This window comes from Cynocephalus volans, chromosome 4 (genome assembly GCF_027409185.1).
Source record: "Cynocephalus volans isolate mCynVol1 chromosome 4, mCynVol1.pri, whole genome shotgun sequence".
Taxonomy (NCBI): Eukaryota; Metazoa; Chordata; class Mammalia; order Dermoptera; family Cynocephalidae; genus Cynocephalus; species Cynocephalus volans.
This window is the reverse complement of record NC_084463.1, coordinates 159,205,169-159,227,821: the sequence shown is the minus strand read 5'-3', so window position 1 is coordinate 159,227,821 and position 22,653 is coordinate 159,205,169. Positions and strand designations below refer to the sequence as shown.

Genomic DNA, 22,653 nt, shown 5'->3' with positions numbered 1-22,653 from the left:
TTCGGGAGCCGAGCCCCGGAGCCGCGGTGCGGACCCGCGAGGTCCGTGCTCCTCGCGTCCGGAGAGGGCGACGGCTGCAGAACCTCGGCCGGGCACGTCGCCTCCCGCCTTTCTCCCCCAGCCCCCCGCGAGCTGGCAGGAGGAAATAGCGCGCGGCCCCTTTAAATTTACCCAGGAGCCCTTAAAGGAGCCCCAGGGGCCCCAGACAGGAATCCCCACCCCGGTCCAGCCCGCGCCGCCGAGCGAGCAGCCAGCCGTCCGTGCGGCCGGCCGCGCCGTGCATGCGCCCCGCGCCCCGGGGCCCCGCGCACAGAGCGCCCCGCGCGGGCCGCCGCCGACCCCGCGGCCCCGCGGCCCGCCGCCCCGGGGCCCCGCTCCGCAGCGCAGCGCATGGAGCCCGGCGGGGACCACCGGAGCCGGAGCGGCGGCAGGGGCGGCCCCGGGCCAGCAGTGGCCTCGGCACGGGGCCGACGGCTGCCGCCCGCCGGATCGAGCTGCGGCGCGGAGCCCGAGGACGACGACGGCGGTAAGAGCTGGGGCCGGTGGCCCGGGCGGGGGCCCCGGCGTGGGGGAGGGGAGGGCTGCGGCTCCGGGCTCCGGGCCCCTCTCCGCCGCCGAACAAAGGGGGGGCACGGGCAGGGCGGCCGGGGGCGCCACCTGGCGGGCGCGGATCGCGGCTGCAGGGCCAGCGGGGGAGCCCCCCGCCCAGCTCCAGGGGTTGGCCTGTGGGGCTCGGGCGGATCCCCTCCCCCTTAAAGGGCCCCGCGGCCGCCCACGGCGCCCCGCCTTGGGGGCCAGGCCGGAGGGGCCCCAAAGGACTGGGCGCCACGGGGTTCTAGGCTGGTAGACGCGGCCCCCACCCCTTTCTCTCTTAGGCTCCTAGGTGGTCTCCCTTATCCCGCTGTCTCTGGAAAGTCCGCCCAGACCCCGGATCCCTTTCGAGAGCTTTTCCCCGTAGGGACCGAGCTCGGAATTCCGCTGTTTTAGATCGGGCTTCCCCTCTCTCCTTGTGGCCTTGTTGGAAAAGGGCAGGAATCCTTTTTCTTTCCCCCACGTTCTCCCTAGGAAAGACCACACAGCTTGCGCCCGGGGGCCCACCATCACCTACCCCCACCGCGGGCAGTTTTTGAAAAGATGGGTTCGCCCACAAAGGCAGACACCCCCTCCTGCCCGCGCGTTATCTTCCTTTTCCAGATTTTTTTGTTTTTGTTTTTGGCCCCAGTTTGTCAGCTATAGCGGGTCCAGCCAGTCTTCGCTCCCAAAGGAGGCTGTTTCCTCATGACCCTGCTGCAGGGTCAACGCTTAACATCCGTCCAGGCTTGGGAGACACTGCCCCAATTTCTCAGTCCCTTCCCTCCCAGAAACTCCCCATCCCCTTTTGTTTTTGAAGAATCTCAGCTCCTCCCCTTTTTTAGGCTCTTAAAGGGCCAATCCACCTTGGACTAGCATGGATCTGGCGCTGGAAGGATGCTTAGACACCAGCTAGCGATCCAGTGCCTTTGCAGACAAAGAGGCTTAGGCCCAGATAGCAGACAGGACCTACCAAAGGTCACAGAGCAAGTTATCAGTGAAGCCAGAACTTGAACCCAAGTCTCTGACTCTGAAGCCAGTGCTTTTTCTATGAATCTACTTAAAAAACCAGAAACTAAAAACACAAAAACTCACAATGGTGACAGGAGCACTCTCTGATACTGTCTTTTGTTTCTCCAACCCTGGGCTTTTCTACTGGGAGAGTGACCAGAACCTGCCTGTTCAGGCTATGTGGCCAGGAGACCATTTTCTAAATAAAAGAGTGTTAGAACTGGAGGGAGGGTGGGGGACTGCTCTGGTGTCTGTCTGTTTGGCAAAGGGAACACCACTGGGTTAGTGGGGCCTCTCCAGTGCCCGCCCTTCTGATTGCTGGGCAGTGGCAGGCTCTCAGCCAGAGCAAAAAATAAATCCCCTGAAAGACTTAATGAGCTCCAATGGGTGGTGGCCACTCCCTGCCGCAGTATCTTCAGTGACCACTCTGGTGGCCCTCCTGCCATCCATTTTCAGGGTCATTGGCTCTCCCAGACTCTGGGGAAGTCCAGGCCAGAGAAATTCCTTTCCTGTAGGTGCTGACAGCGTTGTCTTGGGGATCCCTCCCATGGAGCGTATATTTGGGGAACTGACAATATTTAGCCCATCCCTAAAATGGGACTCTCAGGAAGCATTATTGGAAAAAGGGAGAAGACCTTTGGGTGGGGCCCTCCTGGCTGGGGCCCTGGGCGGGTGGGTCCTGTGTGCAGCCCTGGATACAGACAGATGCCCCCTTTGTTCTTCTCGCCCCACTGCCTGCCCTGCTCCGTCTGTAACCGCCCCAGCCTGCTGCTCTCCTGGCTTTATCCCTGCAGAACCCGCTGCCTCCTTGGCCTTCACCTTATTTTTTAAAAAGCCAGAGCCAGTTTGCGTGCAGGGCCCTGCATCGTCTGCATCCTTTTGTTCTTGATCCTCTGTTAAAGGGTCCTTGCTCTTTGGAAAGGGCCAGTGTTTCGACTCCGTGCTTCTCCCACGTCCCTTTTATTGCTGTTGCATCCCTTTCCTGCCCCTGAACACCCCCTCCCTTTCTCAGGCTTCAAAATCAAAGCCCTGGGTTCTTTCCCTGGAAGTTGGAGATTGAAAAATTGTCTCCCTTTCCCCTTCTTCAGGGCAAGATCTTCAGCTGGAAGGGGGTGCCTTGGGGTCCTGGGGGAGTGCCCCCCTGCCCTCCTCCAGGGCCAGGGGACCAGCATCTTCAGGCAGGAAATACTCAGACCACTGTGAGGCCCGGGCCTCGAGGCCTGGAAAGAGCCGCATCCCTGGCCGAGACCACCGGCGCTACTACCACGACCACTGGCGGCTGGAGTATCTGATGGACTTCAACCCTGCCCGGCATGGCATGGTGTGCATGGTGTGCGGCAGCTCCCTGGCTACCCTCAAGCTCAGCACCATCAAGCGGCACATCCGCCAGAAGCATCCCTACTCTCTGCATTGGAGTCCCCGGGAGAAGGAAGTCATCAGCAACAGCTGGGATGCCCACCTGGGGCTGGGGGCCTGTGGAGAGGCTGAGGGCCTGGGGCCCCAGGGGGCTGAGGAGGAGGAGGAGGAGGATGAAGAAGAGGAGGAGGAGGGGGCTAGCCTCCAAGCTTGCCCGCCCAAGGGCCCAGGTAATGCAGGACATGGAGAGGCAGGGGCCCAGGTAGCCTGGGGGGCCCAGTGGGGACAGCCCTGGCTTCTCTACTAGCTGATTTTCTTGAGTAGGTCACTGCTCCGTCTCTGGGTGGGGTCTTTTTATTGCTCTTATTGCACAATAGTGGGGGAGGGATGGTGGGGTGTGTGTGTGGGGTCTCCAGTGTCTCTGACAGCCTTGACATTCTGTGGTTTTAGAAGGACCAAGGAGAGTTGAGGTTGGGGGAACAGGCAGGGGAAGGACTCGGAGGGGGAGGCCAGGCTGAGGTAGGTGAGGAAACGGGAGGGTGCTGGAAAGGAACCGCTGACAGTGAAGTCCAGGGACGGGGCTAGACTCTGGTCTAGGGTAGAAGCGGGTGGGCTTAGAGTGTGTGTGCAGGAGGATTAGGGAGGTGGGTTAAAACGTGAGCAGAGAGGAAGAGAAGGGTAAAGATTAGGCCTGGGCCTCAGAGTTAGAGAACCAAGTGTGAGAAACTTCTGGAGGGCCAGACTGTGGTGGGGGTGGGGGGCTCCCTGAGAGGGCCAGCGTCTCAGTTCCTTCCCTCCAATCCTTTCAGGCAAAGTCCCAGCTGGTGGGGGCTGCCGGCGCCAGCGGAGAGGGGGCCCAGTGGCACCCCGGGCTCGGCGTCGGTGCCTCTCAGCCTCCCGGAGGGCCGGGGGCAGCAGGGGGCTGGGGGCCCGGCGCCTGGAGCGGAGGCTGAAGGAGTCCCTGCAGAATTGGTTCCGGGCCGAGTGTCTCATGGACTATGACCCACGGGGGAACCGGCTGGTGTGCATGGCCTGTGGCCGGGCACTGCCAAGCCTGCACCTGGACGACATCCGTGCCCACGTGCTGGAGGTGCACCCCAGCTCCCTGGGGCTCAGTGGCCCCCAGCGCAGTGCCCTGCTGCAGGCCTGGGGCGGCCAGCCTGAGCTCACCCAGTCCCCACCAGGTGCGAGGCCTGTCCCAGGGCTGAGACCCCCTCATGTTAGGGCTGCCAAGCGGGGTCTGCGGCCAAAACCGGGAGGCAGGGACTCCTGGTTGAGGACTGAGGCCAGGAGCTCACCCCCTCCCACCCATCTACACACACGCCCACCCCCCACACCCACCCACCAGGGCCTCTAGCTTGGGGCTGGGGTGAGGAGCAAGGATGGAGGCCCTCTGCTGGGTAAGGGCAACCCAGCCAGCAGGCTGAGCCCCTCTCCCTCACCCCTTCCCCAACAGACGATGACCTCGTCCCCCAGGACCTGACCACAAAGAGCCGGGACTCGGCCCCCGCTGCTGGAGCCCCCTCCTCTCAGGATCTCAGCCCCCCAGACGTAAAGGAAGAGGCTGGCTGGGTCCCTGAGAGGCCCGGGCCCGCAGAGGAGGAGGAGCTGGAGCAGGGCGAGAGGGCGGGGGTCCCTGGCCGGTCGCCGCGGGGCCGCGACCGCCCCCGCCAGTCCCAGGAGCGCTGGCGGCTGGAGTACCTCATGGAGCTGGACGGCGGCCGGCGCGGCCTGCTGTGCCTGGTGTGCGGGGGCGCGCTGGCCTCGCTCGAGCTGAGCACCGTCAAACGGCACATCCGCCAGCGCCACCCGGGCTCCACGCGCCTCGGCGGGCCTGTCAAGGCCCTCTTCGCCCACGAGTGGAGCGACAAGGCCGCCCACCTGCTGGCCCTGGGGCTGCCCTGCCCAGAGTCCCGCCGGGGCCCTGCCGCCCCCAGCCCAGCCGCAGCCTCCGAAGAGGGGGGAGGGGACGAGGAGGAGGAGCCAGAGCAGGCGGAGGAGGAGCGGTGGGGTGAGCCGGTCAGGGCCCGCGCAGGTGGACAGGGACAGCGGCAGGGCCGGCCAGGCGGGGAGCCAGGCTTGGGCACGGCCGGGTGGAAGGGGGCGGTGAGCGCGGGAGGCTGGGACACGAGGGCAAAGCTGGGGGCGCTGGAGGTAAAACGCAGGACCCTGCTTGCTTCCGCCCGCCGGCTCCAATGCGGCCCTTTGTCCCTCCCTAGGCGACGTCCCGCTGTCCCCGGGGGCTCCTCTGGAGAGGCCCGGCGATGAGGAGGAGGACGAAGAGGACGGCCAGGAGCCCGGGGGACTCGCCTTCCCGCCCCTGCCGCCGCCGCCGCCGCCGCCCCCGCCGCCGCCCCGCAGCCGGGAGCAGCGGCGGAACTACCAGCCGCGCTGGCGGGGCGAGTACCTGATGGACTACGACGGCAGCCGGCGCGGCCTGGTGTGCATGGTGTGCGGGGGCGCGCTGGCCACGCTCAAGGTGAGCACCATCAAGCGGCACATCCTGCAGGTGCACCCCTTCTCCATGGACTTCACGCCCGAGGAGCGTCAGACCATCCTGGAGGCCTACGAGGAGGCGGCGCTGCGCTGCTACGGCCACGAGGGCTTCGGGGCGTCCGCCCCGGCGCCGCGCGACGGCGGCGCGGACCTCAAGCCGGGAGCCGTATGCCGGGCGTAGCGGACTCGCCGGCCGGGCTGGGGGCGGCTCCGCCTTGTGTTTGACCCGGCCGTGCGGCTGGGAGGCCCTCGCGCCGGCTGCGAGCGGCCCCCGCGCTGCCGCGTCCCCCGCTGGCCGGGCGGGGCGGAGACTGGGGTCGCTCGGTGTTCCCTAGGTCCGTGAGCCAGCTGGTCGCTGAGCTGCAGGGAGCGCACCCACCTCCCGGGCTCGGAGCCCTGGCCCTCCCCCTGCAGGGCCCACGTTTTCCGAGGAGCCGCAGCGGCCCCCGGGTGTTAGCACCGAGCGCTCCCAGCCCCAGCCCGCGCCCGGCCGCACCCCGCGAGGCGGCCCCCTGCCAGGCCGGGATGGGGGCGCCGTTAGTCAGTATTAGGGCCGAAGGAGGGGCGCGCCGCCCCTTGTCCTGGCCGGGGGCCCGGTTCTCTGCAGCCTTGCACGCCGCAGGCACGGCTCCCGGCCCGGGGATGGCTGCCTGCCTTTTCGTAATTGGTATTCTCGGCCTCTCGGAGGCCCGGGCTGCGGACTGGGGCCTGCAGCGGGGGGCGGGGCCGCGGGGCTCGGGAGCCCGCCGGGGCGGAGCGGGGCCGGGGCTGGGCCAGCCGTGCCCGCCTCCCGCCTCCCGGGCCGCTGTCACGACCGCCCGGACAGAGACCGTGGAAAGGGATCAGCACTTTTTCCTTTGCTCCTCTCCTGCCCCGAGGGCCTCCGTTTACCCTTAAACTCAGAGTTAGGCGCTCTTGCTCCAGCGCCAGGTCCGTCCGAGCCCGGGGCACTGGCGGTCCCGGCTCTTGGCGATATATTCCCACTCCCTTCCCATCCCCCTTTGTCCGCGGTGGACGCGCCACCCGTTCCCGGCCCCCAGGGCCTGGGGCCGGACCTCGGCCTCCCTCTTCTTCCCCGAAGCAGCTCAGCGCCAGGCCCTGTGGGGCGGGGAAGGGGTTCCGCGATCTCCCAGGCAGGTCCGAGAGGGATGTGTAGATTGATTCTCCTGTGGAGAACAGGTGGTCCCGAGACCAGGCCCTTTTTTGCTCTTTGTATTTTATTTTGAAACTGTATTTAATGCTTTTATACGAAGGGGGAGGGGCGGGGAGAGAGCTGACCCAATCACCCTTATGTGCAAATGTCTTATTTATTTTGCGTGTGTCAGAGATAAGCTGTGAGGTGGTGGAGCAAGGACCGAAAGGTTGAAGGAGCTAGGACAGAGGCGGGGATGGGACCCGAGACATCCCGTGTATGACCCTCTGGGCGCCAATGTCTGCTCTTCACAAAGCGAGGCCACTGCAGGGACAGTTCTCTTGGTCTTAGGGTGGGGAGGTCAGCGGGTGGGACTTGAGGGCTGAGTCTGGAGGGTGAGGGGCACTGGTAGATGGGGCCGGCTGCCTGGGTATGCGGAAAAGCAGAGGGCAAACAGGTAGCTCCTCTCATCCCTTCTCCCCCAGGCCAGAGCCCAAGGTTCAAGTGCCTCAGGCCCAGACGCCTTGACTCTTCCTGTTTGGGAATTGGATTTTATACCATGGGTTTTATAGCATTTTTATATAATTCAAAATTGTCAGAGTTGGAAGGGACCCTGGAGACCACTAGTATGCCCCCATAGGTAAAATGAATCCCAGAAACTGAAATTATTGCAGTCATGTAGGAACAGTACAAGAACTAGAATAAAGATCTGAATTCCCAGTTCAGTATTCTTTGCACTATACCACCCTGCCTCCTAATTTATAAGTTATTAAAATTTCTTTCCCTGTGAGGCCTGCCTGCCAAGGGATGGCATGTGCTGGGCACTGCAGGCCATCATGGTGCAATCGTGACTCCTGGGGGTGGCAAAGAACTGCATGCTTCCTTGGGATGAGTATGCTGAATTCTGTAGGGCAGTTCTTACCACTGCAGGCCTCAGCTGAAAGGTGCAGGCAGCAGTCTTCCCCATCAGAACTGGGGTGACCAGGCCTGGCCCAAGACCTGTCCAGCAGGGAAGGCTCAGCATTGTGTTTTGTTGTCAAGGCCACCAAGGATTCGGGAAGATACTGAATGGGCTGTCAATTGACTGAAAAGTGAATTCCCAGCAATTTTGGACCTCTTAAGGTTTTTGAGACAGTATTAAAAACTTGAGAACAGAGATTATGGATGGCACCAGGCTGGGCACTGCCATTCTTTTACTTTCCTTCATGCCTGTTGTTTTCAGATCCAGAATGAGTATTCTACCACTTTTTCTACTCTGCCCACTCAAAAACAGTAGGCAAATTGGGGCAACTGATTATAATCGTCCAAGCCCACTGCCGAAGTTCAGGTAAGTCAGGGCAGAGAGCAGGTTAGGAATGGTTCCCCCCCCCCCGCCCCCGGCATAGGCAGGGAGAGGCTTAGGACAGGAGTGGATGTCTTCTTTGAGAGACAGCACCCCTCCACCACCAGTGGTTCTAAGTGTGGCCCCAGGCCAGCAGCATCACCTTAGGAACTTTCTAGAAATATGAATTCTTAGGCCCCAGCACAGGCTTACTGAACTGGGATGGGGCCCAACAATCCGTTTTGATAAGCCTTTTTGTGATCTGATGCAGTTGAAGTTCTGAGTGTCAGTGATCTGGGAAGGCAGGCGGTAGTGATTCCTACCTTGACTGTAGCTATGACCTAACAGGTAGAAGTCAGGGGTTAGCTGGTCCTCATCCCTAGGTGTGCCTCTGTCTCACCTTGGGATTCCAACATGAACAGGTGAAGTTTCTTCATGATCTTTTTTTTTTTTTGGTTAATGATATGCTTGCTATTATTGCCAATATGTAAATGTTATTCTGAATACATATTTATATACCATGTTACTTAGTGACACTATTCAAACATTTGTATGCGTATTTGTGAAGTTTGCATCAGTCATTTAAAAAATATTTCACCCTAAGTTTTCTAAGAGGTATGTTGAATAAAATTTTTAAATCCAGTTTTAAGGGTCACAGCAGCCTTAGTTATGGAAGAAGAGCAAATCAGTGGTGACAAGTTCTTTCAGCAAAGACCTGATGTATTTAGTTCCCATTTTCTATGGTGACTGCCTCAATTTAAGTGCATTGTGGCTGTGTGTGATTTATAGGCTGCTTCATGTTGCAGGCAGGGAACCCTCCCAGGTTGGTGGGAGGCTGAACTTGGAGAACAGACCCCTCCGGCCCCTTCCACTCCTCATCTTTCTCTTAAGATCACCTCTTAGAGGGTCTCTCATTTTTTTCAGACACCAAACGCACAGCTGTGCTCTATTATGGAAATTCTGCAATCTTGGGAATCCTTACCAGTATCAACTATTAGTCGCTTTTAAAGCCCCAAAAGTGGAGTGAGGATGGGGGGAGTGGAAGCCTTGCTTGGTTCTTACTTTACCCAATGTATAAAGAATAAAGTTAGCAGAATGACACCAGTCATGTGTGTTTTTTATTTTATTTTATTAATACCACATCAATTTGCAGTTTTACAGGGACCAAGATTTAAGCTCCTTAGGCACTACTGCTTTTTATGTTGCACGCACAGACACGCACACAAGTTTCGTTAGTAATTTTTTCATCTACATGTTTTTCTTTAAAAAAAAAAAAATTACTGCATGGCACAAACATCTCTCCAATTATCTAAACACAGCAGCAACAAAAGAAAAGAGCTAGATGTGGAGGCTTCCAGTGCAGAAAGAGGTCTTTTGGAGGGGAAGCCCAAAAAGATGATCAGTGCATTGACTTCCTGGGAGGGCAAAGGATGACGATGGCAAATGCATTTCCTACTATGACATGAAATAATCAGCTAAACATTTCAAAAGGAAAGGGGGCTAAGAAAGTAAGAAAAGTAAGTAAGGCAAGGGTGCCTTTTACTCATCTATATTCCTAAGTAATTTTTCAAAAAAAAAGTGGAAAGAAAATTTCCTTCCACTTTCTTCAGAGTTGCAGTACTTAGGGACCATCAAATATTGTAGCCCTTACTTAAAGTCACCAGTGCTTATTCCCTCTGGACCCAAGAGTTACAACCTGAAGGAATTCACACATGACTTTTCTTTCAAGTTTACTAAATTTTCATGTTGAAGGGGAGGAAGAAACTTATCAGTTTCAAATGGGAATCAGAGTCCCATCTGCCCTCCACCTGACGTCAATTTCAGTTGTTCTGTTGTCTTTTAATTGTACACAGGCCCATCAACCATCTGGCCCTGCCTGGTCACCCTCACCTAAAACTTCTTGGAAAACACTCTCCAAGGGAGCACCCCGGGCCATTACAGGACATTTTATGTGTCTGAAAATGAAAAGAACCCTCAAAACAACATGCACCCATAAGCTAGCCTTGAAGCAGTTAGAACTCCATTTGAACCACAAAATGCACTTCCCTACACTAATTTGTGGTCTCTTAACCACAGACGTACACAATCTCCTCTCAAGCCAGCTCGGCTTTGGTCCTTAGGCTAAAATGATGAGCACAGGTTACAGATGCAGCATATGAAGAACAAAGCAGTAGGGAAAAGATAAAGAAAAAACAGACTTTTTGTGTTTCTGCAGTCCAACTCTTGAGAATGTTCCCCCCACAGACTGAGATAGGATTACGATAACTCAATAACTGAAGAGCCCACATGCAGATTATTTTTTTCTCTAACAAGTTTACAGCAGTGTACAGCAGTTACAGACATTTATTTCATAGTAAGAAAAGAACAACCATATTCATTAAACTTGAAGTGAGGTGGGCAGGGGAGAGGGAGGAAAGCACATTGGGGAATGAGTTCTTAAACTAATGCTCAGCACTGATGTCTGAGAGAAATGACACAGACACCACCTTCCCAAAGGGCAGAGCCTTTCCTTCCTGGGGATGAGTGGCAGAGGGAGTGGCAGCCACAGTGGTGCTCCTCCTGACTCCCTCTCCAGTCTCACTTTCTATTTCCATTCTTATTTATCAGGGGGCATTCTGGGAATCAGGAATTTTCACTATCACCTATAAGTTATTATGAGAGTTGAAAGTTATACCATTAAGTGAAGGAGAGAAAGATGAGGAGTAGCTGCTCACATCGTGGGGCAGGAAGATGGAATGAAAGGGCTGCAAAAAACCCAAGGGCCTTGAAGGAATCCCATTCCTGTCCCCAAATAATTTCTTCATAAGTTAATCATTATTTCTTAACTTAAAACTAAGGGCGAAACTATAATGGGAAGCTGTGTAAGACTAATCCTTGAAAACTGGATAGAAGGACCCAAGAGATGTGTTCTACCTTTCATTTTCTCCTTTACCTCCAATCTTTCCCCTTTCAAGCTACAGGTAAAAGCTCTACTACCACTAAGATATTGATTTATTCTATTAATTTGATTCTTTCTTTTTCTTTTGGGTTCTAAGATAGTTCTTCTTTTAGTCCAACAATTCTTGTGCTTGATACTGAGGGTAAAGGGAAAGGAGGGGAGAAAACACCAAATTAAAAAAAAAAAAAAGCTTGGAATGCAGGCTCAAGCTGACGCTGAGCATGTTCCTTCATAATACAAGTAACAACATTAGAACTATTAAATGGTATTTTAGTAACTGTTGCATTTCTGGTTTCCATGTGCTTATTCTGCCTTTTTTTTGGCGATTCCGGGAAGTTTTGCTTGGATCCTATTAAGGAAAAAAGAAAAAAAAAAAGGTGGGTAAAACATAAGCATTTGTCCTAGGTTTTTATTTTAACAATGATGCTAGAAGAGCCTAGCATTTGCTGAAGCAATGTGAAAAACATTCTCCCATTTTCACAGGGATGGATGGAAAGAGAGGCAGGAGCTGAGTCTGGGCTAGGATGATCCTGAGATGTCCACAAATATCCATCCCCTCCCCCTGCTGCCGTCCTTCACTGGGGTTCTAGAGAAGACTGAGAGGTGCCCGGGCATAATGCCTACTTGCTATGCTTTCTGCACACTGGCCAATGCAAGAACCCATCTCTTTGGCTCTGTGAGGTACAGGTAAAGAAATGTTAAGTCACCCACTACTGCCACAAAAGGAACAGAAGTCAAGGGTCAAGGAAACATTTAAAAAGGACATGAGTCATTGGTTCCTGGTTCCCATGATTATAGGAGCTGGAAACAGTTCCCAGCCCTTCACAGGACACCAAAGCTCTACTTTATTCTGACAAAGGTATTCTGAAATCATTAAGGCTACTCATCGCCAAGATCAAGGCTACTCTCCACACATCACATCCCACAGCAATGACCCAAGCCAGGTAACATGGCAATCAAGACATCAATTTGTAGCCGAGCTATGACCGTCTTTCACAAATCAGGGGTAAACAGCAACCAGATATATATTTGTGCTAATTGTCTGCCTGGTTTTAGCACCAGTGCAAATGCAAAAAAAGCAGGTGAAGACCTGGGCATCATGCCAGATCTGTCTGGTTATGTTATATTCCCATTTTCCTTTTTATAAAGCTGGAAAAAGCACTAACATGTGGGGTATGAAAGGAACTTGAGGGGATTTAACTATTTGTGATACTTTGTTTTTTAAAGAATATTTGAAAAATATTAAAAATGTTAACATTTTTTTTTTTCCTGGCAGCTGGCTGGTATAGGGATCCAAACCCTGGACCTTGGTGTTATGACACCTTGCGAAAAAATGTTAACATTTTAATGAGAAATATTGGGTTCATAGTACTTGCTAGAAATAATTCAAAATAAGGGCTGGCCCAAGGCTCACTTGGGAGAGTGTGGTGCTAATAACACCAAGTCAAGGGTTAAGATCCCCTTACCAGTCATCTTTAAAAAAAAAAAAAATAATGATAATTCAAAATAAAAAGAAGAAAACAGCTTCTTGATATAGGGAGTCATAAAGATATTTATCAATATTTTATTACTTGATTTAAATATTAATTGATCAGGGCCGGCCCATGGCTCACATGGGAGAGTGCAGTGCTGATAACACCAAGGCCACGGGTTCAGATCCATACATAAAGATGGCCGGTTAGCTCACTTGGGAGAGTGTGGTGCTGACAACACCAAGTCAAGGGTTAAGATCCTCTTACCAGTCATCTTTAAAAAATATATATGTATATTAACTGGTCAAAAAAATAAAACAGGAATTTGGTAATCTTAGAAAAGAGCTTTGAGTCTTAAATTATTTATTTACTAAAAATTTTTTTTCTTTACCCAATGCCCATTGAGCATAAAATTTTCATTTGTGAAGAAAGAAGGAAGAGTTTGGCTTAACTGATACATATGAAAATGAAGGTGGGGAGACAACTAAGAATATTTAAAAGTCAGTTCAAAAAGGCATAGTGGTCCTGATTCCACCGATCCTTTATAATCTAAGGTACAAAGGATTTTTTTTTAAGAAGCAGGTGAAATAATTTCTATTAAAAATTAAATTTCTAGTAAAAAAAACACAACAACTATTAACCAAGTTTTTCTCAGGATGAAATTACTTTCTTTTGTATCAGCATTTTAAATAGGGGACTAAAAATAACTGGGAAGAAAAGCACATGTCATGATGAAATATGGTCCCTCAACATACTTACTTTTCAACAATTGACTTGGTCTGATCCCGGGCAATGCCAACATAGTGATCAATCTGGGTCTTTTAAGGAAGAAAAGTATACTCAGTTGTGGCAACACAGAGATTAACAATTTTCTTGAAGGCACTGTTCTTCTGTCTAGTTTAACCATTTTTTAAATACTGTTGAGTAGTATGGAAAATGAAAATAATGCCCAGTTTTTTAAAGTATTTAAAAAAACTTCTGGTTTTAGACTTCAAACTATGCCATACTTCGTTAAAATAAAAATCACTCATCTTTTGCAGAGGTAAGTCTTATTTAGTAGGTATTTCCCTTAAAGACACTGGAGTACAGCATTTTCTGAATACTAGAAACCATGTGCCTAATCTATATTCTTTTTTACTTTACTTCCCCCCCCCCCCAGAGATGGGGTCTCACTGTGTTACCCAGGCTGGAGTGCTATTCACAGGCGTGATCTCACTACTTATCAGCAGGGGAGTTTTAACCTGCTTTGTTTCTGACCTAGGCTGGTTCATCCTTCTTTAGACAACCTGGTGGTCCCCTGCTCCTAGGAGGTCACTATATTGATGGTGAACTTAGTGCAGACAACTGATTGGCATAGCCCAGAACTCTTGGGCTCAAGCGATCCTCCTACCTCAGCCTCCCAAGTAGCCGGGACTACAGGCACATGACATGGTGCCCAGCTATATCTAATCCATATTCTGTAATTATAAATGTGTTTCGGCTCCTGGGTAAGATGAATTCACTTAATACCAAAAAACCACAAAGTCTGTTGATGGATGACTTAATCCATAAAGAATAACCTCATACCATCTAGTATATTCTGTATACATCATTCTACAATGCAAACATATGTTCACACTGATGGATTCCCTTAATAGCCTACAGTTTAAGTTTATTTTTTAGACACTCAGCTTTTATTCATTTAAGCATTTTCCAACTTATTATTTTTGAATAGATAATGCGTCCACGTGACAGAAATTAAAAAGCACGCAACAAGGTATAAAAAGTGTCTCTCTCCTACCCATATCTCTCCTAGATAACCAAATTCCTCTCCTTGGAGGAAACCACTGTTACCAGTTTTTTAATAGGCACTTGACTTACAAAATTAGATTGTAGAAATGTATTATAAAAAGACTCCTCTGAACTTTCAATGCCTCAAAAATGAACTAAAACTAGTCATACATCAACCGGCATATCTGCTTTAGAACAGACAAATGCTTACCTTGTATTTCTCATAGATAATTGGGACGCTGAAAATGAGCAGTTCGGCTGTAAGACAGAATCATGGGACATGGGCAAGTGTAAATGTGAGACAGTCACAAAATCTCAAGACTCAGAATAACACACTTTTTTTATCATAAAAAATAGGGAAACATAGATCTTCCTCAAAATGAGAAATCCTGGCTAGAGCTCCCATTTAAGGACAATTAGATAAAGAGAGCTAATTTAGGGTAGTATTAAAAAAAAACCTTTCCAGGTGCAAAGGCTGCCATCTTTGTACCACAAATAATTTCCAAATTACAAAAATGGTTTCTATAAGTAAGATCCTCATATTTAAACCAAACCTAGACAAATCTCCTTTACTTCTGGCCGTTTTGATATTTCCTTGTAATTGGGCCCACTTAATAGACCTGCGATCACAAACACAGGTTCCTCCAGTATCTACTTCAAGGTCTCCCGGACATTAAAGGCTGGGCCAAGTGGAATGAGCAGAGCCATGATGGGCATTCTTTTCACTCTTATTCTTACAAATTACTTCAAAGAGCATGGAAACATTTTCCCTGCCACCTTACCAAGAATCAGAAGGGTGATTCCATTAAAAACGGCACCAACATAGGTCATCAGCCACATGAAGACAGCCAGCTGTGGAGGCCAAAGTCAGAGGGTTAAGCAGAAATAACTACAACACAAAATTCAGGTTGACTGATGCCACTTTCCTCCAGCTAATTAAGTCTGCATACATTTGGTGATGTCTGACATAGACACGATTTCAAGATGAAGGTTTCCCTACTTGTGCTATACATCTGAGGGGTGTGAGAGAATTCTGTAGCTCCCTTAGGTCCAAAGACTGTAACTGCACTGCTGCCAATCACAGCACCCCTGTTCTGATGTTTGTTCTCCAGCAGGAGGCAGTACTTTTCTCTGTATTGACTCAGCCCCATTTTTACAGGCTGAAATAAGCATGTGTTCAATTTTTGTCTGATAAAACTCTTATGTACTGTTTTTCCCCTGAATTATAACCCAGTCCCTGATTTTTTCTCAGTCTCACCAAAAGCTGCAGAAGCAACTAACCTTCAAGGAGTCAACCAGATCTTCCACCAGAAAGAGACGAATAATGAGTTTCAGGGCCCTGTTGATGTGCACCATGGCAGCATTCACGTAATTATGGAAGGCTTCCGAGGACAGAGTAATATCTACATCCAGGTAGGCTCTTCCAGAAGAAGAAACAACAGTCACACATTTGACATGAGAGGAGAAGACTTTCTATTAGCATAGCAGTTCTTTAGAGTGTGAAATTGGCTCCCAGGATGGACTTTAGAAATCTGTAGGGGCATTTTTTGTTGTCATGGGGTGGGGTGGGGACACTACTGTCATTTAGTGGGCAGAGGCAAGGATGATGCAAAGTGTCTGCAAAGTGACTGTAAAGTGTGGGACGGTCATGAACAATAAAGAATTGTCCTATATTCTGCATAAGTATTAGTGCCTCATAGCTTATTGGATATTCATGAAGGTGAACATATTTACTTATAATTAATGGGCCAGAACATACAAAAACAAGGCTTTTTTCTTCCACACTTTTAACATATTGTGAATTCCTAAAACTGAATTTTGTTTATGCTAAAACTTTACTGAGTTTTTTTTTTTTTAAAAAAACATTTTGGCAAACCACATCTGTACTGGTGATTATCCAGGTAGATGCAAATATCTGACTTCTTCATTATGTTTTTTGGTATAGCCATGTCCAAGCAATTAAACATTGACTAAAATACATGTTACTTTATTATAAATGGCTTTCTATTTTATCACCCCTTTATATTATAATTATGATCTCTTTTTGACATTATATTTGTAGATTATATTATCTATGAATTTCATTTCAGAATGGTAAAGAAGGCATTATAAAACAAAAAAGGAGGATAGAGATATTGAATTTGATAGGGTTGAAAACTGCAGAAGACAGAAAGATCTGGGTTCTGTTCCCAGAATTGAGATGTAACCATGTGTAACAGTATTTGCTGAGTGCCTTCTGCATACACAGACACTCTGCTATGTGCTGGGATATCAGGAAAGATAAGACTTCTTTTTCCTTAAGAAGCCTACAGTCTTGTGGGGAAAACAGAAAAATGATAGGCATGTTTCTCCTTCCTATTTATTAAGAAAATATTTACTACCAAATATAAACTTATAAAAACTAGATGTTGTAATTAATACAACTTAACAAAACATCGAATAAATCCACAATAGTGTCATGCAAAAGAGGAAAAAAAACCCATTAGACTCCTGAGCTTGTTGCAAGACAGTAAAATTTACTTTCTTATTCATTCAAAAACTATTAGTTTGTTAAAACTAATTTGCAATACATTTTTTAATGCCACAGATAGTTGAAATTATTCCTTCTATTTTCACCAAAATACAACAACCAGAGCTCCAGATAGATACCTATTATGTGTAGTCACAGCAGGGTCTCTTTTTCTTTGAAAAAGGGCTTTTAAAAAACTTATCATTTGCTAATGTTAAAGTACAAATTTTTTGCAGACTCTGATTTTCAAGAGGAAAAGTGTGAAGAAAACATCTGTTAAAGTTATAGCACAACCAGAAAAGCTAGAAATTGGATCCTAGAAATACATGACGTACTGATTTCATTAAGACTTGCCTCTGGTATTGAGAAAACTAAAGGAGAGATAGGAAGGGAAATCAGTAATAAAACCATGAGCAAACACAGTGAGTTTTGATATCATCAAGAGCACAGCCTCAAGCCTAGCATTTCAAGGGGGGGCTTAAACATGTACTTGGGACCCCATCTGAGTACTGCTGTAGGTGTTCTGCTTTCCCTACCCTGCTCAGGAATTTAGAGAATCCTCTTTGGTCTTGAAGTATGAGCCTTTAGTTTGTCGAAAAGTTCTTGGTTCCTAACTTTGCCACTTCTTAAGGTGATCTCAAGGCCTCTAGTTGATGGTTCATGCCACCAATCAAGCTTCATCATGCTCCATAAATCTTGATTTTTAGTGAGGTTTGATTTTTACACCTGATCAGCCCTAGAGAACCCCTTCACTAAAATCACAAGTAGAATGTTACTTATGGTACTTCAACTCACTTGAATGGATGGCCTTCTTCTGACTTCTGTACAGCTTGGATGACAGACTTGTAGACCCTGAAGCTGATGGTGACAGAGAGAAGAGCCAGGATGAGGTAAGAAACCACACTGATGACACTGAAAGCGGCCAGGGAAAGTAGCATGATCAGCGTTGTGCCGAAGACAAACCCAGTCTTCTTCACATCTCTCCAGAAAATCAGATCATGCACTGCCAAAAGAGAAGAGAATATAAAATTTAAGAACACCCACAAGCCACAAGCCTAGGACTACTCTCTGGCTGTGTTATGCACACCTATGCAGCATCACACTAGTACGCAAATACAGGTACACCCCACTTTAAGATAATCTGATAAGTGAAAACCAAATTATGCTAGGGGTGATGATTCATGCTGCAAAAGGTTCCTCTGCTATACTGATTAGGTTTCAGAATAGGTTTATAAAAACTTATGAGCTTATTTCAGCTACCAAAGTACACAGGGGTAAAGTGTCATTTACCTTAAATATTTTGGCAGAAAGGATGATAGAGCAAGTGTGGAAAATCTTGCTAACTTAAGCAAACCATGCCTTTAAATTAGTTGGGTCAACAGACTGTAAAACCAAAGCTAACTTGAAATGTATAAATTGGCATGGTAGCAAAGAAAGTGAATAAAAACAGACCAACTTCTATTAGTGCTAGTTACAATGAAACACCAGTCTCTATGTTAATCTGAAGATAACTCAGGAAGGATTATGGATGGTGGGCCATATAATTATCCAAACCACAATACTTTTAAAAGTGAGTAAGGCACTATTAATAACGGTCAGGAAATGGTATAACCAGGACGATCCCAGGCAACTGGGTCTTACGGTTGGGGACATCCAAACTAGAAAAATCTAAGTTCTTCTCCTTAAAGACACCTCCAAAACTCTGGAGGGGTTGGTCCGAGTGCAGTGGTGTTAAAAACTAATTGATTACAACCAGTTACAGATTTCTTTGTTCCTTCTCCACTCCCACTGCTGCACTTGGCTAGCCTTTTAAAAAACAAAACAACACAATTCTGGATGGCAGCTGCTGACAATTACCTGCAATCTAGCAATGACACTACTGTTTGCATTTCAGTCTTTGAAGGCTAACTTCAACACTTGCAGCCCCGTCCTGACTTTCCTCCCAGCTACTCTTTACTTACAAAGGAGAGGAGAAGGGCTTTGGAGTTGGAGAGACATGAGTGTGAGTTCTGGTAATTCCCAACCATATTATTTTAACCTTTTAAAGCCTCCATTTCCTCATCTGTAAACCAAAGAAAACAGCATCTACTTTCTAGAGTTGTTTTAAGGAATACATAAAGCTACCACACACAGAGTGTTTAGCACTGTAAATGACATGCAGCAAACACTCAAATTTTAACTGTAATCAAAATAAGGTTAGCCTGAAAAACTGTGATTTGGGATAAAACGAACCTGAGTCTGATTCAAACTGACCCGATGGCACCTAAGTCTTCCCATATTCAGCTATAAAACTCTCCTCTGAAACCACTGCTCCGAAGCTTAACTTTGCTAGAGCCAAAGAACCTAACTTTAAACCAAGAAAACACTAAAAATATGCTGACGGAATGGAAGAAATAATCATTGGTTTAGACATCCTGGCTAGGGGATGTGACTTAATAAAAGAGGTATTATGGTTCCTGATGGGAAGCATGAGTCTCAGATAATGATGTTGCAAAAGAGAGAGAGAACTGGGAGGCAACTCAGGCTTATCTTTCTGAACAGAGAGATGGAACAGAATGCTGCCTACTTGAGAGAGCGAATACTTAGCAGGAAAATTCCTACAGTCAGAGTCCAAGTACATACATGCCAGAGTTCATATGACTACAAGAACATTTCAACACAGAGTGCTTAGAGGACCAATATCACCAGCAGTGGAACGACTGATACCGGTGCCTCTGGATGTACAGCACTGAGAAAGACACGACATCACTTCTGTGGTACTCCTGCCCAAAAACATATAGCCTGAATCTAATAAGAAAACACCAGACAAACCCAGCTTGACAAATGTTCTACAAAACAACTGGCCTGCATTCTTTCAAAAATATCAATGGTGTGAAAGACAAAGGCTGAAGAACTTTTTCAAATTAAAGATGAGTAAGGAGATATGACAATGCATAAAGGCAAAGGCAAGTGTGATCCTAGACTGGACCCTGATGAAGCGTGTAAAAATAGCATATATAAAAAATATGATGTATAAGACATCACTGGGACAACTGACAAAATTTGAATGTGTACTACATAACTGATAAAAGTACTGAATCAATGTTAAATTTCCTAAATTTGGTAAGTATACTGTGGTTATGTAAAACAAACAACAAAAAAGTTGTTGTTTGAAGGAGACACACTTCAAAATATTTAGCGGTAAAGAGCAGGATGTCTGCAACTAATTCTCACATGGCTGAGGAGAGAACAAGTATCCATACAGAGAGGGAGGAAGTGATAAAGCACATGTGGGCAAATGTCAACAATGGGTGACCTAAAGCTAAGGTTATAGGGGAGTTTTTTGTGCAATAACTATAATTCTTGTATAAATTCTAAATATTTGAAAGAAAGAAAGAGAAAAAGAAAATAAAGCTTAGAGGATAAGGTTGGGGCCCAGACAGAAAAGGACCTTGATGTATCAGAAAAGGAAAAAGGGATAAAGAAGACATGAGACTAAATGCAAATGAGAAATTTCTATCTTTGTGCAAATTAGAAAAACCCACCTTGTCCTCATGAACTTTACTACTGCCATCTACTGGAAAACTGTCATAAGAAATATAACAGTGTCCCCTAGATTGTGTGCAGTATACAACCTGCACAATAGTTTAGAGGACTCTGGGCTCAGCCTTATAAATGGTGGACTTATAGTATGGGCTAGAAGAGGGACTTAATGAAAGGGGGAATATAGAGGGAGAGCTTGGAAAAGATGATTCAATACATCAAACCTCTGTCTGGAATAATCCTCTCCCACAAATTCCGATAGCTTGCTCCTTCAATTCATTCAGATCCTGGCTCAATGGGTAATTCCTCAGACTGCCCACCCTGTCTAATGGTACTATCAATAAAGTGATGAGAAGGGCTGGCCCGTGGCTTACTTGGGAGACTGTGGTGCTGATAACACCAAGTCAAGGGTTAAGATCCCCTTACTGGTCATCTTAAAAAAAAAAAAAAAAAAGTGATGAGAAAATGCACAGAATGAGAGAATATATTTGCTAACTATATATCTCATAAGGTGTCTAGAATATATATATATATATATAATATAAATAGTTATAACTTGATAATAAAAAGAAAAATAACCCAACTGAAAAATGGCAAAGGTTCTGAATAGACATTTATCCAAAAAAGATATATAGGACTGGCAGGTTAGCTCAGATGGTTAGAGCGTAGTGCTGATAACACCAAGGTCCAGGGTTTGATCTCTGTACTGGCCAGCCAAAAAAAAAAAAAAAAAAATTTATATTATGTAAATCATATATATATATATATATATATATATATATATATAAAACAAAAAAGATATACAAATGGCCAATAAGCACATGAAAAGATGTACAACATCATTAGTAATAAGGAAAATATGAATCATAAACCCAGTGAACCCACTAGAATGGCTATAATAATAAAGACAATAACAAACATTGACAAGGATATGGAGAAATTAGAATCCTCATACATTCGTAATGGGAATATAAAATAGTGCAGCATCTTTGGAAAACAATTCGGCAGTTCCTCAAAAAGTTAAACATAGAGCTATAATATGATCTAGTAATTCCACTCGTAGGTAAATACCCAAGAAAAATAAAAAGACATACAACAACATAAAAACTTGTATACACCAATGTTCACAGAAGCATTATTCATAATAGCCAAAAAGTGGAAACAATCCAAATGCCCATCAACTGTTGAATGGATGAATAAAATGTAGTATTTCCATACAATGGAATCTTATTTGTCAATAAAAAGGAATGCGGTTCTGATGCTACGTGCTACAGCATGGATGAATATTGAAGACATTAGGCTAGGCAAGAAGCCAATCACTAAAGACCACATATTATACAAGTCTAATAAGCAAATCTATAGAGACAGAAAGTAGATAGTGGTTGTTTAGGGCTGGGGTGTTAGTGAATGGAGGAATGGTTATGAGGTTTCTTTTTTCTCTCTCTATCTTTCTTAATTGACCCATGAAAATTGTATATATTTATGTAGTACAATATGATAATTGGGTACCCTCATACTATGTGCAATGATCATATCAGTCTACTTAATATATCCATTACCTCAAACGTTTGTCAGTTCTCTGTGTTAGGAATGAACATTCAACAGAGGACTCTTTTGAGAGGACTAAAATCTTCTAAAATTAAACAGTGATGATGGTTGCACAACCCTGTAGTCACAACTATACTAAAAAACCTTGAGCTATACTCTTTAAGTGGATGAACTATACAGTATGTGAAATTGTCTCAATAAAGCTGTTTAAAAAAGAGACATGAACAAATCCACAATTACAGTAAGAGATTTCAAAACCACTCTGTCAATAATTGGTAGAACAAGTAGACAGAAAATCAATGAGGATATAGAAGACTTGAACAACAGTATCAACCAATTTGACCTTCCTGACATTTATAAAACACTCCATCCAACAGCAGAATATACATTCTGCTCAAGTACATGTGAAACATTTACCAAGATAAACCAAATCCTGAACCAAGAAACAACGCAAATAAAATTTAAAGGATTCGAGTCACTTTTATGCTTTCTGACTACAAGATAATTAATTACATATCAGGAAAACCCTCAATATTTGTAAACTAAATAACACACTTCTAAACAATCCATGGGTCAAAGAAGAAATCAACAGGGAAATGAGTGAGTATTTTGAACAGAGGGAAAATGAAAATAAATATATCAAAATTTGAAAGCAGTACTTAGAGGGAAATTGATAGTATAAAAGTGCCTATATTATTTATTTATTTATTTATTCTTGCAACATTTTCATTGTGCATGAGAGTACCTATATTAGTAAAGAAGAAAGATCACAGCTTCAACCTTAAGGAACCAGAAAAAGAACAACTTGAACCTGAAGTAAGCAGAAGGAAATAAAAAGTAGAGCAGAAATCAACAAAAACAGACAACAGAAAAATAGTTGAGAAAAATCAATGAAATCAAAGTTGGTTTTTTGAGAAGATCAATAAAATAGATTAAATGCTAGTTATACTGAACAAGTAGAAGACAAAGAATACACAAACTGCCAACATCAAGAACGAGAGAGGTAAC

At 46.9% G+C, this 22,653-nt stretch overlaps 2 protein-coding genes across 4 annotated transcripts in view; one reads left to right on the top strand and one right to left on the bottom strand.

Annotated features, from left to right (window-relative positions):
* The first annotated feature begins 390 nt into the window (after nt 1-390).
* ZFTA (zinc finger translocation associated) lies at nt 391-8,949 on the top strand. The gene is made up of 5 exons (XM_063093502.1): nt 391-526; nt 2,670-3,167; nt 3,747-4,121; nt 4,394-4,948; nt 5,157-8,949. The coding sequence occupies exons 1-5, from the start codon at nt 391-393 to the stop codon at nt 5,612-5,614; spliced, it is 2,022 nt and encodes a 673-aa protein (XP_062949572.1). The 3' UTR covers nt 5,615-8,949.
* Nucleotides 8,950-10,211: 1,262 nt separating this feature from the next.
* RTN3 (reticulon 3) overlaps nt 10,212-22,653 on the bottom strand; it is a 56,654-nt gene continuing 44,212 nt past the window's right edge. For all 3 annotated transcript variants that reach the window (XM_063093525.1, XM_063093526.1, XM_063093527.1), the window contains 6 exons: nt 17,371-17,578; nt 15,348-15,486; nt 14,849-14,918; nt 14,278-14,324; nt 13,056-13,114; nt 10,212-11,173 (listed from right to left, as the gene is read on the bottom strand). In XM_063093525.1, coding sequence (XP_062949595.1) covers nt 11,128-11,173; nt 13,056-13,114; nt 14,278-14,324; nt 14,849-14,918; nt 15,348-15,486; nt 17,371-17,578 — 569 coding nt within the window. In that variant the 3' untranslated portion in view covers nt 10,212-11,127. The remainder of the gene's footprint in view (nt 11,174-13,055; nt 13,115-14,277; nt 14,325-14,848; nt 14,919-15,347; nt 15,487-17,370; nt 17,579-22,653) is intronic.